The sequence below is a fragment of the Tenrec ecaudatus genome, chromosome 17 (assembly GCF_050624435.1).
Source record: "Tenrec ecaudatus isolate mTenEca1 chromosome 17, mTenEca1.hap1, whole genome shotgun sequence".
NCBI classification, from domain to species: domain Eukaryota; kingdom Metazoa; phylum Chordata; class Mammalia; order Afrosoricida; family Tenrecidae; genus Tenrec; species Tenrec ecaudatus.
In genome coordinates, this window is record NC_134546.1 from 22290614 (window position 1) to 22305858 (window position 15245).

Below are 15245 nucleotides of genomic sequence, written 5' to 3' on the forward strand. Positions count from 1 at the left end.
AAGTAGGTATGCTAAAATTGTAGTTCTTTATGGAGACAGTATCTGTCTTTTGATTTCAAGGTACATGATCAGGGGATTGAGTAAATGCTGTTGACAAAAATCATACAGAGAAACTAGTCTCACTGGGTGCGGACCAACCACCAGACTGCCACCCGGAGAACCATGCACTTCACGGAGACGGGGACGTGTAGACACTACCCCAAGGAGATTCAACAGGAGAGTGGAGTGGATGGGCTAATGCAGCCAAGTAAATTCTTTTCAGTCCGAAGGCTTGACCGTTCCCGGCTTTCTGCAGGGGTCCAGACTGCAGAACTAGAAGCAAGAGGGAAAGCTTGAGAGGCCTATACTGCTGTCTCCAGATAAAGAAGGTCTATCCCTTACACCTGTGCAGCAACGGGACGCACATCCCTGAGCCCCCTCGTCCTGGGTGTCTGGCTCCCAGAGCCGGCCAGAGCTTCTGCTCTAGCCGCTGGGGTGTGGGTTCTGTCCAGCTATCCTCTGTTCCAGGAAAAGAAACTTAGATGAAATGTGACAGGTGTTAATTTTCTAGCATACCTGGTGGCATACTAGTTATGTTTGGCTGCGGGCTGCAAGGCTGGCAGTTCGAAACCACCAGCCGCTCTGTGGGAGAAAGGGAGGGATTTCTATTCCTCTGAAAATAGTTTCAGAAATAGAGAGAGGCAGCTCCACCCTGTTCTATAGGGTCACTATCAGTCACCGGCTCGGTGGCAGTGAGTCTTGGAGTTTGGATACCAGCGGTGTGGATGTGAGCTGCTCATGATTGCTCACAGCTGCAGAGTGAAGGCCAGGCAGGTTACAAACAGGATTCGAGCCCAGGTGTGCCTTTTAAAGTCAAATTTGCAGGTAAGTCAGGACAGGTGCCTCAGTTGCCATCAGTAAGGAAAGGGTTCGAAGCCTTTCAATGATTTAAAAGGGGAGCCTGGCAGCAGGTAAAAGTGACTGCGATGGAGGAACGGTTGGGAGTTGGGGCTGGTTCCAATGTTTCAAAAGGAAGATGAATTTGAAGGGCAAACACGAATTGTCCGGGCCAGGTCTGCTGGTAGCAGTAAAGCCTGAGCCAACCCAACTCTTGTCTCTCCAAAGCCTGTTTCGATGGACTCACATATTCGCCTTTTTTAAAATTTTAGGGTGAGTGCTCGCCTTTCTCTTTGCAATGGAAATGAAGAATTCTATTGCCCTCAGTCATGACTTTCGGCCCACACCCTCTATGGATGCCCACCGATCAACAGGGCCTCCATGCACTCTGCAGTCAGCCTTGGCCACCAGGGGCCCCGTGCGGTCAGCCTGGGCCCACAGGTCTACGAGCTATGCAAGCCCCAGGACCCCTGCTCCCGGTCCTTGTGGGCAATTCCTGGAGGAGAAGCAGACGTGTGCCCCGGGAGGAAAGGATCCCGAAGCGAACTCTCACCTGGACGGCAGGGGCTGCTCTGCTTCCGTCTCAGCTGTACATGACAAGGTTCATCCACTAAGAAATAAGACTCATCATTAGCTCGTTACTAGTCTGCTGCGTCCATTCCAATTCAGGGGCGCCCGCGTGTGCAGCATCCGGTTGAGTTTGTGAGGCTGTGACCTGTCTTCAGAGGCCCCCTGGGTGGGCTCAAGCCACCACGCTTTTGGTTAACCCACCGAGGGATGTGTGGGGTCATTGCGCTCATCAATCCATGTGGGCTCACTCCACGGAGCACGGCTGACGGCACCTCCTCCCCTGGAATGCTCAGTCTCATCAACCCGTCCCAGCCAATTCCAAGCCCAGAGGGAGGTCTCCATGCCCGAGTCACAGCACCTCTGAATGGCAGGTAAGTAAGTGTCTCGGAGGTTGACCAACGTGGCCTGGTTGGGATGCTCTTTCTAAAACTCAGTGGGTGGAAGTTTCATTTACAGCAGTGATTCCCAACCTTCCTCGTGCCATGACCCTTTCATACACTTCCTCATGTGGTGGTGACCTCCCCAACCACACAATTATTTTTGTTGCGTCCTCATCACTGTCATTTTGCTACTGTTATAAATCGGGTGAATCCTGGGAAAGGATTGTTCGACTACCAAAGGGGTCGTGACCCACAGGTTGAGAACCACTGGTTTACAGGGCACTCACCAGGCTGTTCTCCACTTCCCTCTACAATTTAGGACTCCCACACGATCCTCTGCTTTCATGTGTCATCATAAAAAAAAAAAAAATCTTTTCCCAGAGATCCTAAAGCAGCCGTGGCAGCCAGCAATCTAAGAAAGCAATCATCAGGGTGGGGAGAAAACTGTCCCCTGGAAGGATAGCAGAGAGGTGGTCTGGGATTTGTGCCCTCTCCCACCCGCTGCCTGGGAGGGAAAGGTAACTCACCTGCATTTCTGTCAGGTAGAGTCCTTGTCCATCTTGCGAGAGGTTTCGGAAAGTCTCTGAGGTGAAAGAGGAAAGGGTTCAGGTTGAAGAGGAGGGATGTCAGGGTCAGGAGGGCAGGCTTGGGCCCAGGGGCTATTCTGAGCATGCACCAACTCACTCTCCAAAGAGCCGCCCCTCTGCTCTTTCCAGCCAGACCTACTGCCCAGCCTCCACAGTGCTCACCTCCTCCAAAGAGCTCTCTGAGCTTGCTTGGCCCATCGGCCCAGCCTTTCTCTCCTAGTTCTTTACACTTTCCATCTCCACGCTTGGCCTTGGCAGGAGGGGAGGGCAGGGGGAGGGAGGGCATCCTCTTGTATTCAGTAGTCCCTGGGCACATGGTAGGAGCCCTCCGGAGAGCTCCCTGTGGGGGCAAGGCTTAGGCCACAGGCTACTCTCTTCCCCAGGCCAGGGCTCTAGTGTCTCCATCTTTACCGATTGCCTCATGCACTGGGGTTCAGGCTGTGTTCTCTGGGGCTGAGGGGGTTTGCAGAGAGGCTCACGGCAGGGCGTGGGGCTCAGGGAGCCCCTCCCCGCCCCACTCCCCCAGCTCTACCTCAGCACAGCAAGCCCATCTTGAGCTACAGCTTGTTCCAGGGTTTCACAGAAGGTTTCATTTGAAATCAAGGGTTAGGCTGCTAGAAAGGGTCAACGCTCTGACTTACATTGGGAGATGCCTGGAGCCCCGGGAAGGACCTCCTGCCCTCAGCTGTTCACTTGGCTGTAAAATGCCTTCGGTGGAGACGCGCATCTGCCACTGCACGATGCCAGAGTCGGCTTACAAGGTGAGCACGACGGAGAGAGGGGCCAGCGGTTTAAGCGGAGCTTCTTGAACCGCGGCTCTCTTGTGGAGTCCTTCTCAAGTGCAACACGCACTCGTAGCCACAAAACACCCCCAGTCAGATGCTCTGGATGAAAAGCTGTGTTTGATGGGGCGCTCGTTGTTTAGACCCGTGTACTCGGGGCACAGGAGAAAGCAAGGTTTTCTCCTCCCCTAAAGAGCAGCAGTCTTAGAACCCCGCAGGGGCAGCTCCACTCTACTCCGTTCTATGTATCACTATGAGTCCGAATCAACTCCATGCCGGTGTGGATACCCCGGGGGTCTCATAATAGTTCCTCTTGCGAAATGGGGTCTCGAGTGGAAAAAATTTCAGAAGCTTCCGTCTGCCTAGGTGTCAAAACTGACCACAATGGGTGATTGGAAGTATAGGTGGAAATGAAAATGAATCCGTTCAATACAAAGCTTAGCCTTTGGGTCAGAGGTTCCAACAAGAAATAGGTGTCCTATTGGGCCTCTACCAAATACTCCCTCAACACTTTGTTCTAATTATCTGGCATTCTGAGATGCTCACCTTCCCGACACGATCACTGAAAACAAATGGGTGCATAAGCAAATGTGGTGAAGAAAGCTGATGGTGCCCCACTATCAAAAGATATAGTGCTTGGGGTCTTAAAGGCTTGAAGATAAACAAGCTGCCATCTAGCGGAGAAGTAACAGAGCCCACATGGAAGAAGCACACCAGCCTGTGTGATTACGAGGTGTTGAACTGAATCAGGTAACAGACACCAGAAGACCCAGAGCAAAAAATCATGTCAGTGTGAATGGGGGTGGTGGTGGAAAGTGGAGGCCCAAAGCCAATCTGTAGGCAATTGGACATCCCCTTACAGAAGGGCCGTGGGGAGGAGATGAGCCAGTCAGGGTGCAGTATAGCACCGCTGAAACATACAACTTTCCGCTAGTTAGTTCATGCTTCCTTCCCCCTCCCATCTACTATCATGATCCCAATTCTACCTTACCAGTCTGGCTAGACCAGAGCATGTACACTGGTACAGATAAAATGACTTATATAAAAGTAGAAAGAGGTGTAGTGACTATGAGCCCATGTCGTGTGTTCCGAACCAAGGCTGCAGGGAAATCTCTCGATGAGGCAGGGGCGAGTGCTGGCACAACCACCTCTGATCCATCGTGTGTTTGATTTTGAATTACGATTTGGTCGCTGTGTGTGTTCAGAAACCTTTCATTGTTGCCGCATTTTAGATAACCCCACATCCAGTTGTGTGACCTCATGCGGGGTCTAAAACCACAGTTTAAGAAGCTCTGATGGGAGGTAACCCTCTTCCTGGAAGAGGGGCTCTCTGTGTAGGGTGTTGAATTGAGGGAACTGAGGCTGAGTGTGCTGGGGAGGAAAGGGGTGGCTGAGAATACTGCATTATCAGAACTAACGTTGGCACCTGCCCAGGCCTGGTTGGTCCTCTAGCTTCTCTGTGCCCTTTGGTCACTGGGAGGGTTTCCAGGATGTCAGCGCTCCTCTCCCCAGGTGACACTTACTTGACATGACTTCAAGTCGCATCAGGAAGCAGACCAGGCTTGGGAAGCTGACCTTGCCGGCACTGTCGCTGTAGCGGAGGGTCATGAGATCCAGCAGTTCTCTGCTGATGGAGACACCTGCGAGGAAGTCTGGGGCCACAGAGTGAGTTACTGAGCAGGAGGAGATGGGGCTGGTGCCTTTCGGTCCTGTGCCTCACAGGTTTGAGAAACCTGTTCAGCGGACCAAGTGGTTTCCTACCACCCTCTTCCCACCCCCACCCCCTGGTACTTTCTACTCAGCCTGCCTTTCCAGCCAGCCTTCCCAAGAAGCTCCGGTCTTGTTTTTCTTGTTGGCTGCCGGACTCTAGGAACACTGCCCTGGTGCTCAGACAACAGACTAGCTCTTCTTGGGGACACGATGACTATAGAGCTAACACTGGCACTGCCTTCTCTGGGAGCAAGAGGTCTTTGATCTCACTGACTTCGGAGCCACACCCTTTCCTGTGTCCTTTGGTCCCTGTTCCCATGTGTCCATTGGTGCTAGTTCCCATGTGGGATGAGTTTCCTCCCAGCCCACCTCTTTCAGATCCCTGCCTGCAGGTGACCTGGGAAGCCCACCTTACTCCCTACCCGTGACTGGATGTAGGTTTACGTGCACTATGTGGGAAAGTGAGGTCTCTGGAGTAGCGAACGGGGGGTGGGGGGAGTGGGGGCTGGTCTTCAAGGAAAGAAGTCAGCCTTTGGAAAACTCAGAAGGTGGCCTCCGCTGGACAGGGGAGAGGCGTTGGGCCCACCTTGAGCTTTATCATCCTGCACATCTGGTTAGAAACTCCTCGGAGGTACCAACCACCTCAGGGTCACGAAAGACTGGCAAAGGACCAGGCCTTTGGGCTCTGGCAGCAAAGGGACGCTGGTAAGCCAAAACATCCACCACGGTACAAACCTGGAGGCCTGAGGGTCTCACGTGACCCAAGACCATCTGGCTTCCCCAGAAGAACGAGGACCATGTGACTTTGAGTGCCTTCAGGCAGGCCACCCGCTCTCCTTCCTATCACGTTCCCAGCGCCCCCTCTCTTCTTCCCCTGACCTCAGTCTCCTCCTCTAGTCGCCGCCCTGGCCGGAAGCCTTGGGAATGGACTGCCAGCCAGGCTCGGTTATACTTCCCTTCATTATGGATTCTTTAGGCTGTCTCCCTTGAAGCGTCCCTTTTAACCAGCAACACATCGCTTCTTCAAACGTGGTCCCTGGACCGTGGGCACCAGCATCCCTCCGGAGCTTGTTAGGAAGGTGAATTCTTGAGCCTCCCCCTAGACCCACTGAGCCAGAAACTCTGGGAGTTTGGAGCGCAGCCATGTATGTTGTAACAGGCCCGCTGGGGAATCCTGATGCATGCGCCAGTCTGGCCTCTGAGCCACAGCGGGAAAGCAGTGGCTATGTGTCTAGCCAGCCCTTGGCCGCCCACCGAGGGAAGGAGGGAAGGAGGGAAGGAGGGAAGGAGGGAAGGAGGGAAGGAGGGAAGGAGGGAAGGAGGGAAGGAGGGAAGGAGGGAAGGAGGGAAGGAGGGAAGGAGGGAAGGAGGGAAGGAGGGAAGGAGGGAGGGAGGGAGGGAGGGAGGGAGGGAGGGAGGGAGGGAGAAGGATGGGGGCAGGATGGGGGCTCTCCCGCAGGCATGACCCTGGGAGAGCACACTCTTGCAGTCTGTGAAGGAAGGTGGCAATTTTCTTACTTAACCTTCCCCCCACCCCACCCCCAGTCCCTCAGTGCAGTGGAGCTAATGGTCCCTGCCCATCCTAATGGTCCCTGCCCATCCCAGACCGCGCGGGATGGTCGGGACAATCAGATGAGATGCCTTGAGCAGCATTTGTGGTGAACTAAGAGGCACCTGGACACCCTACGGTGTGATTGTCATTATGCGGGGACTGAGGCTTTTCTTACTTGAAGCAGACAGGCCACTGGATGGAATGCCATCCCAAACACAGTGCCGTGAAGAGCACGCGCCAGTGTGCCGGTGGGCATTTGACGCGGATGGTCTCACGCTCTAAGGCAGGGCCATTGCTGACCTGTCCGCTATCCTGTGGGGCTATGTTCTGACCTTTAGCGCGGTGCCGCAGAGAAAAGGCAATTAGGGGAATTGGCCAGTGAGCTAGAACTTGTTTCAGGGTGGGGAGGGGGATGGAACCTGAGGCCAGCGCCCTGGAGACCCATAGAGGTCCGTGTGACTTAGGAGAGGACAGGGCATGGACACTTCTGCTCTTCTGTCTGCTCTACCAGCCAGCCTCGCTCATGGCAGGCTAGGGAAGCAGAGGCGCATACAGCACGGCCCAGATCACCCCTGAGCACAGCATCCTTTTACCTGTATTCTTTATGGCCTGCCACAGATCCTCACTCAGGAGATCCCCGGAGCTCCTCCGAGTGTTCTGGAAAGCAGCCTGATGTGGGAAAAGAAGCAAGAAGCTCGTGTGAGCCCAGCTGCCCACCGGGGTCAGGGAGGTCCTGGCAGCCCCTTTGCAATCCTTGGAGGTTGCTTTAAGAAAGCGTGGGTGAGATTCAGGCCAGGGAGAGTCAAGGAAGAGGGGCCGAGGAGTGGGGAAGACAGGTGTGGGTGACACCTGCTGGAGTCTACCATCCTGACCGCTAGCCTTTGGGTCCCTCCAGGTCTGCTCACTCTCCTCTCTTCCTCCCTCTCCTCCCCTCTCTCACCCACTAGACTGGGCTAGACAGGGACGATGCCTCGCTGCTCTTTGGATGACAAGCTGCGTGCTGGGGCCATGAAAACACCGGCTCAAACTGCCTGACAGTTGACCAGCCGTGTGACTTGGCCAGGGACTCCATCTCTTAGCATTAGTTTCCCCAAAGTGTAGGGCTAATTACAGTACTCAGTGTCAAGGAACCCTGGTGGCCTAGTGGCTTATGAGTCGGGCTGTGAACCACAAGGTCAGCTGTTCAAACAGACAAGCTGCAGCATGGGAGAAAGGAGAGGCTGTCAACCCTAGTCAAGATCGACAGCCTCAGGAACCTGCAGGGCCACATCGGCTCTGTCCCACGTGGCTTCCATGAGTTGGAATTGGCCCTGTGGTGTTGAGTTTTGTGTCCCCTCTACCTAATTCTCACTCTAATCCTGATTGCCATCCTGCATGAGGAGTGGGGGGGGGTGGCGAGGGGGGGTGGCGGGGGTGGCTATGGTAGGTGAGTGATGAGATTCAGATTCTACATGGTGGTGTGAGTGTCAAGAGGCAGGGCCGAAACCCCACCTAAACCCAGTTGCCCTCAGGTCAGTTCTGACCCACCTTCACCTGAGTGAGTCCCAGCAAAATGAGGCTCTGTCAGGCTCCCCTGACAGATGGCTTAAAGTCAGTCTTTAGGCACCTCCTTCTAACCTGTGGTTCATTGGCAGAACTCAGGACTCAGACTGAACTCCACATTCACTCCTACTGTGGGCCACGCAGAGAGAGAGCCCTGTAGTAGCTAAGCTCCATGGCGTCCTACCTCCCAGGTAGGAGCATGACAGGCTGAGTGGGGTAGCCAGTGACTGGGAATGGCAGCTTGGGGACTTTCCCTGTTTATTTGGCTCTTGGGTATCAAGAGAGACCTGGAACATTCCCTAAGAGGTAGTCATTCATTCATTCCATAATCTATCAGTTGGTCACTTTATGAACCGTTTGGGAACCAACCACTGTGGATGGTGTGGAGGAAAGGAGATGAACATAGTGGTGTCTCTCCTGAGGACCCCACCCACATGCAAGGTGGATGTGGCAGCCATCGCTGGGCTGGGCAGAGAACACAGTGACCAGGATCAGGGAGACACCGAGACGTGCTAGCTTTTCAGCCAGTCTTTACAACTGGTATGGAAGGAGTTATTTATGGACTATGGCAAGACTCTGGACACATGGGACAGGTATTTATCTTAAGCGGGTTGAACTTTTATCAAAATATGTATGTGCACATGTGGGTGTATACACGTTACAGGACATATTTCAAAGAGCATTCACTTGGTGTGAATACTATTTCTCAGTAGTTGGCCAGATAGATTTTTTTCCTTGATGAAATTTATTTTCACCTGTGTGTATTCTATTTTTCCGTGGTGAACTGGCGTGACCCTTGTAACAAGCAGGATTTATTTATAACTATAAAAAGTAGGCCAGGTATTTGGCCTGCTTTGCAATGTTAGAAGGTAGAAGGGCAGGCGCAGACTGGGTTCTGGAGGCAGGCTGGAGCTGCAGGGAGGGTTTGGCAAAGGAGATGTGCTAGCAAGGAGGCGTGGAAGGCAGGCCCGAAGGAATAAAGGCTTCCAGGGGCCAGTGAGGGCTCAAAGGCATGAATGAAAGGGCTTCTCGACACACACATGGAGGGCTGAGTACCACTCCAAGAAGTCAAGACTGTCCTGAGACCAATGGGAGCCACAGAGCACATCTGTGTGCCTGACAGAGCCTCCCGGCAGATGGACTGTGTGGCAGTTACAGAGTCTGCTGTCAATTTGAGAGGATTAAGAGTGAAGGGATGGGGTGTAGCCTGTCAATCAGTCAGCAGCTTGATCACCTCATTTGGAGGCGCTAAGGAGATAAATAGCTCCCTTGAGGTGGAACACAGGCTCATTCCCTGGGAGATATTGCAGCTGACAGGACACATTGAATTACACTAGTGTCCTGAGCTGGAGGACCCATATGGAGACCTCTGCCAGCACTGGGGTGCTTCTACTGCCACTGGATCCACAAGACTTCTCACCCCCTAGCCTGTGATCTTCCTGAATTCGGAATCATCACATGTGTTGCCTGAGTCTGAAGAGGACTTTGTAGATTGGTATTGGACATGGCTAATATCAGACTTAGGGACTTGATCTGGACTGGACTGGGATGTTTTCTTAATGTAAAAATACTTCTTGAGGGGAGGGAGGGGGGGAAACAAAAGATGACCTGATGCAAGGGGCTTAAGTGGAGAGCAAATGCCTTGAGAACGATTGGGGCAGGGAATGTATGGATGTGCTTTATACAATTGATGTATGTATATGTATGGATTGTGGTAAGAGTTGTTTGAGTCCCTAATAAAATGTAAAAGAAGAAAAGAGAAAAAAATGATTAGGGCAAAGACTGTACAGATGTGCTTTATACAATTGATGTATGTATATGTATGAACTGTGAAAAGAATTGTATCAGCCCCAATAAATTGTTTTAAAAAAATTTTAAAAAATAATAAAAAAAATACTTCTTGATATAAATCTATTTCTTTTTTAAAAACATTTTATTAGGGGCTCATACAACTCTTATCACAATCCATACATATACATACATCAATTGTACAAAGCACATCCACACATTCCCTGCCCCAGTCATTCTCAAAGCATTTGCTCTCCACTTAAGCCCTTTGCATCAGGTCCTCTTTTTTTTCCCCGCCCTCCCAGCTCCCCCCTACCTCATGTGACCTTGGTAATTTATACATTGTTATTTTGTCATATCTTGCCCTATCCGGAGTCTCCCTTCCCCCCCTTCTCTGCTGTCCATCTCCCAGGGAGGTCACATGTGGATCCTTGTAATCAGTTCCCCCTTTCCAACCCACTCACCCTCCACTCTCCCAACATCGCCCCTCACACCCTTAGTCCTGAAGGTATCATCCACCTTGGATTCCCTGTGCCTCCAGACCCCGTATGCACCAGTGTACAACCTCTGCCCTATCCAGTCCTGCATCATGCAAAAAAAAGATATATATATATATATGTGTGTGTGTGTGTGTATATATAATATACCATATTGAATGAAGGGGGAAGAGCAGAGTAGAGACCCAAGGGTCAAGTGTCGGCCAATGGAGATCCCCTCATAGAGGGGTTTAGGAGAGGAGATGGGTCAGTCAGGGTGCGAGGTAGTACCGATGAAGAACACAGCTTTCCCCCAGATCCTGGTTGCTTCCTCCCACCAACTACCATGATCCGAATTCTACCTTGCAGGACTGGATAAATCTATTTCTTATACACATATGATGTCCCTGGATTTGTTTCTCTAGTGTACGCAGACTAACACAGGCTGGAAAGGGAAGAGATGGGTGAGTGCCTGGGAGATATTGTAGTCAACCAGGGGAGACAACATAGTGGGAAATGCCAACAGTTGGCAGTGTCGACTGTAGTCCACAGTGACCTCTTTCTCCTCCAAACCATTCCTAGCTTGCCAGCCAGGCGGGTCTAGCCGCACACTTCCTAGGAGTACTTACATGTCTTCCCCAACCCACCCCGAGCTCTTCTTTTAGGAACACAAGGAATATTGCAATGACTACTAGCCAGAAGGCTGGAAGTTCCCAACTGGAGGGATCTTGGAAAAATCAGCCACAGAAAGCCCTGTGGGGCGCACCGTTTAACTGTGACCATGCAAAGCATTGCTGGGACTCACAGTCAGCTTGACCATGGCTGTCTGGTCAGAGTTAGTGTTCAAGTCACATACCTGGCATTTGGTCAGGCGCTCCCACAGCCTTTTAAATTCTTCTTGGTCAAGCCGGCCGTTCACCTTCAGCTGGATGGGGTGTTAAGGGTTAACCAGTCTGGCATGAAGAAAGCATTTTTATCCATCAACTACAAGTCACACGGCTGGTCTAATGCCACCGAGATGTGGCCCCATGCCAGCTGGCTCCCAGCTGTGCTGGAAAGGACCAGCTTAGATTTATATCACAAGGGAAAATAGATGATCACAAGGAGAAGAGATCTCTGAGAGGGAAACCCTATGGTATCACTTGCACCTGAGGGAGGTTGGAGGCCCCAACACATAGCCCTGGGTAGCTGGGGTGGAGCCTCAGGCAGTGGGGGGCTCGTGGGTGTGAGCTGCAGAGATGGGTGCTTGATGCACGCGTGAGGGTGGAACGTTTCCAACTCAAGATCGCTCTGATCACTCCATGCCATGTGTCTTGTGACCACAGTGAAAGGACAGTCACGGAGCACCCGAATTAGAAGGGGTTGGTGGGTGAGGAGGAGGAAGAGGAGGGTCGGCCAGCCCTCCTTTGCTTTGTAGGGTCTGGCAAGCACGAGTTCCCCTGGCCCCCCAGGGTCCTAGGCTGGAGGACTGTCTTGGGTCATTTGGATGTGTCCGCAGGGATGGGCAGTGTCATCGTTGAGTGATTCTAACCACACCCAGCTGGGCCAGGCCTGATTTATGGCTTCATCAAGAAGCCCTCTTGTTCTACAGTGGCTAGCATTGCTTCCCCAATCCAGTCTCTTGTTTGCAGTGAAGGGCAGGGCGATCTCTCTCGTTCTCAGGGGAGCTGGTTGGGGCCACAGTGGGTCTTAAACACACAGGTGGGAGCCGAGCGAGGGTGGGCAGGGGCAGGGGCAGGAGGGGCAGAGAGCGATAGGTGAGGGGCAATCTGAGACCCGACCTTGATTTGGGGTAAGGCACCCTGTCTCCTTACATGCAAGCACAATGAAATGACAGGAATAGTGGGGTAAAACTGGCCTGTAGGTGGAGGAATGTTTCTGTATATGTATTGGTGGTGGGCTTGTTAAAGTCACTTCAAGAGTGAAGACTTCCTGTGGGGCCAGAGGAGAGGGTGATAAAATGACGCTGTAGGGTCACGGCCTTTGGGTGCGGAAACCCTCACTTATGAATCTGGACAGGGATCCCGGTGAACTATGTGATTTGGGCAAATGATTGAACTGGTTTCTTCCATTGAGTAAATGGAGTAAGATGTACTTGCGATGCAGGAGTCGTTGCCCGAATGACAAGGCGAAAGGAAGTGCCCAGCACAGTTCTTGGTGCACAGTTGGTAGCAGCCATTGACAAGGTCACTGTCGCTGTGGATGCACTGAGCAGTGAGCTCGTGGAGAACCCCTGCTCCCAGACTCTTGGGTGAATGCTTTCAGCCAAGGAGAACAGGCTTATGGAGAGAGAGGGCTCCTTAAACCCAGGAGGTCTGAGAGGGGGGCATGGTGGGTGAGCGGAGGCACAACTGCCAAAGGATACGTCCATCAGCGCCACAATGCTCCGGCACTCATCCAAGGAGAATGTGTCCCCTGGGAGTCCTGGGGAAGGGAGAGGAAGGGTCCATATGACTGTGGGGCTGGCGTGGGGCTGGCGTGGGGCTGGCCCAGCCCTGGGGGTGGTCATACCTTGCAGGAATTCCTGATTTAGTAGGTGTTGGAGCTGGGGGGCGTCGATATCCGGCTTCTGTCCCCGAAGGAGGAAAGCAAGACAAGATCAGCCACCTCTCAGAGCAGACAGGGGCCTTAAGCCCTACACTCCCCCATGCACCCGCCTCATAGAGCCCTGCCCTCTCCAGGCCCTGCCTTCACCCCCAGGGTCCCCGACCACTCCTGGCATATGACAACTGCTATAAGCTACCTGGAGTTTCTTCATTGTTGAACCCAGAGAAGGGTCTGGGCACCCCCACCACACCTGTCACCTGGGTCCCCTCAGGAAAAGGGTGTGGCAGAGATCACTTTAGCCTGTAAGGTGCGTTTCTCTGACTCCTATCAGAAAGACGACGGGAAGCTATGATGTGTGTGTCTGTGTGTGCGTACACATGTGCCCTCCTGCCATGTATGTAGGGCAAGGGGAGATAAGAACCATTTAAATTTATGGTAGGAGACGGTGCTGTGGTTGAGGACATTGCGAGAACCCTAGACTTCCCAGCTGTGGAAGGAAAAGGGGGTGTCTCGTGGTTTCACTTAGACGAACCGCAGGAAGCAACTGAGGTTGTGGGGAGAGACGTCTGGAGGTGCTTACTGCTTTTGATGGTGTACTGGGGACACTGCGTGACATTCTGAGCTGTGTGATCTGGGATGGATTCACAGCAGCTGGCCGTGGTCTCAGTTTAAGACTAGTCTTGTTGCCGTGAGAGGCCGAGGGAGAAGACTACACACTCACGAATGACTATTGTGTTTAAGCTTTCTTTGGAAGATGTTGGCCTCAGGGATGTTTCTCAGGTTGTATAGGCTGATGCCAGCTTGACCTTGCTCAAGGATCCCCAGCCAAGGGCAAAAGTGGACGGCAAATTACTCAGGGTTCCACTTACCAGCTGCGCACAGCGCCCCATGTGGATTTCTGCAAAGACCCCGCCGTGTGGGCGTCGGGTCACGCTCAATGAGAAGGCACTTGGTTATTGTGTGGAAAAGCCCCTGGTATGGACCTGCACCGCTATCGCACGTAGCTCATCTGTCATAAGCGTCATTTTAGATGTGCCAGTGAGTGGACCAGCCATGAGAAACGCTGAAGCCATCCTGCTCATAGGCCTCCTTCAGAGGAGGCCCTGCTGATCACCCAGGGGCGGCTCAGTCTAGCCTGTGCAGCTGCCCTGGGGGAGTGAATCGGTCTCCATTCAACTCAACAAAGGGGACTGAGAACCTCCTCTGTGCCAAGGACAGTGGTAAGTGCTGGGGACAAGGAAGGCTCATGATGTCACCCCAGACTCCAGGAGCAACTAGCCTGGGGTCATCATTCTGGAAGCCTCGTCTTGCGCAGTGGTGCCCGCGTCAATGCAGCTGGAAGACCAGAATCCTGAGTACATAGTCCTCTCCAGGAGCCCCGCGCTCAGCTCCTCTTTGCACTGTACCCCACTGCAGCCACACCCTTCATTTCTCATTGCTGGCTCCCCGGACCGACCTGCCTCCTTGTTCCCACTGCCCCATTAACCCTCTGGATGCAGAGGCCTGGCAGGTAGCCGCTCCATCCTTGGCCTCTGATTGGCCCGAGGTGAGCAAGGCACACAGGAGGATCATATTACTCCCTACTTCCCACCTGACGGGACTATTCACAGAAAGGGGGCCATGGTGTTGAGCCCTTGGCAGCGTCTTTTATCCTGACAAGTCGAGTTCTTCATAACGGTTTATTAAACCATTATGGAAATCTGTGCACAAGGTGGCTTGGCAGGAAGAACGCTCATTTTGTGAGGCTGGCCAGCTCTCTGGAGGAACACCACCAAGGTTGGCAGGCAGGTGGCGGGGCAGGAGAAGAACAAATTGCAGGGGTTGGTGCCAGCGGCTTGTTGAAAGGTTTCTCTCTCTCTCTCTCTCTCTCTCTCTCTCTCTCTCTCTCTCTCTCTCTCTCTCTCTCTCTCTCTCTCTCTCTCTCACACATCATCATCATCATCATCATCATCTCTCCCTGTCCGAGCTTCTCTTCTGTCCTAGATGTCACCCAAGTGGGTACCCTTTTCTGCACTTGGGCAGGCTTGTCCCTTCTGGAGACGATCCAGGGAGAGAGGTTGGCAAGATGGTTTATCCAGCCAGGCTTCCTCTCTCTGTCTCCCAGGGGCACACCCTGCTAACCCAAAGGTTGGTGGCTCGAACCCCCGCAGAAGTGCTAAGAAGCAAGGTCTGCTCCCGGAATGATCACAGCTTAGAAAACCCTAGGGGGCAGGTCTACTCTCTGACACACTTGGCCGCCAGACTGTTCTGAGCGGGCAATCCCTGCCCTTGGGTCTCTCCACCACCCGCTCGGTGTTGGGCCCCTCGGTGTCGGGTGCTGTACCTGCTGAGCATATCGCTGGAAAATGTTTTGTTCAATTCGACTTTCTGGAAGATTGGCCTGGAACAAAGGGAAAATAGCCAACAGTAAACTTCTGGCGAAGGAACTACGTGGG

The 15245-nt window shown here is 52.9% G+C and overlaps 1 protein-coding gene across 1 annotated transcript in view; it reads right to left on the minus strand.

Moving 5' to 3' along the window:
• Positions 1 to 1459: 1459 nt before the first annotated feature.
• The window catches only part of CAPN13 (calpain 13), a 60495-nt gene continuing 46709 nt past the window's right edge, over positions 1460 to 15245 (minus strand). The window contains exons 14-21 of the mRNA XM_075536071.1: positions 15134 to 15190; positions 12775 to 12832; positions 12629 to 12687; positions 11120 to 11188; positions 7051 to 7126; positions 4719 to 4847; positions 2354 to 2409; positions 1460 to 1486 (exon numbers count right to left, since the gene is read on the minus strand). Of these exons, the coding sequence (XP_075392186.1) occupies positions 1460 to 1486; positions 2354 to 2409; positions 4719 to 4847; positions 7051 to 7126; positions 11120 to 11188; positions 12629 to 12687; positions 12775 to 12832; positions 15134 to 15190 (531 nt within the window). The remainder of the gene's footprint in view (positions 1487 to 2353; positions 2410 to 4718; positions 4848 to 7050; positions 7127 to 11119; positions 11189 to 12628; positions 12688 to 12774; positions 12833 to 15133; positions 15191 to 15245) is intronic.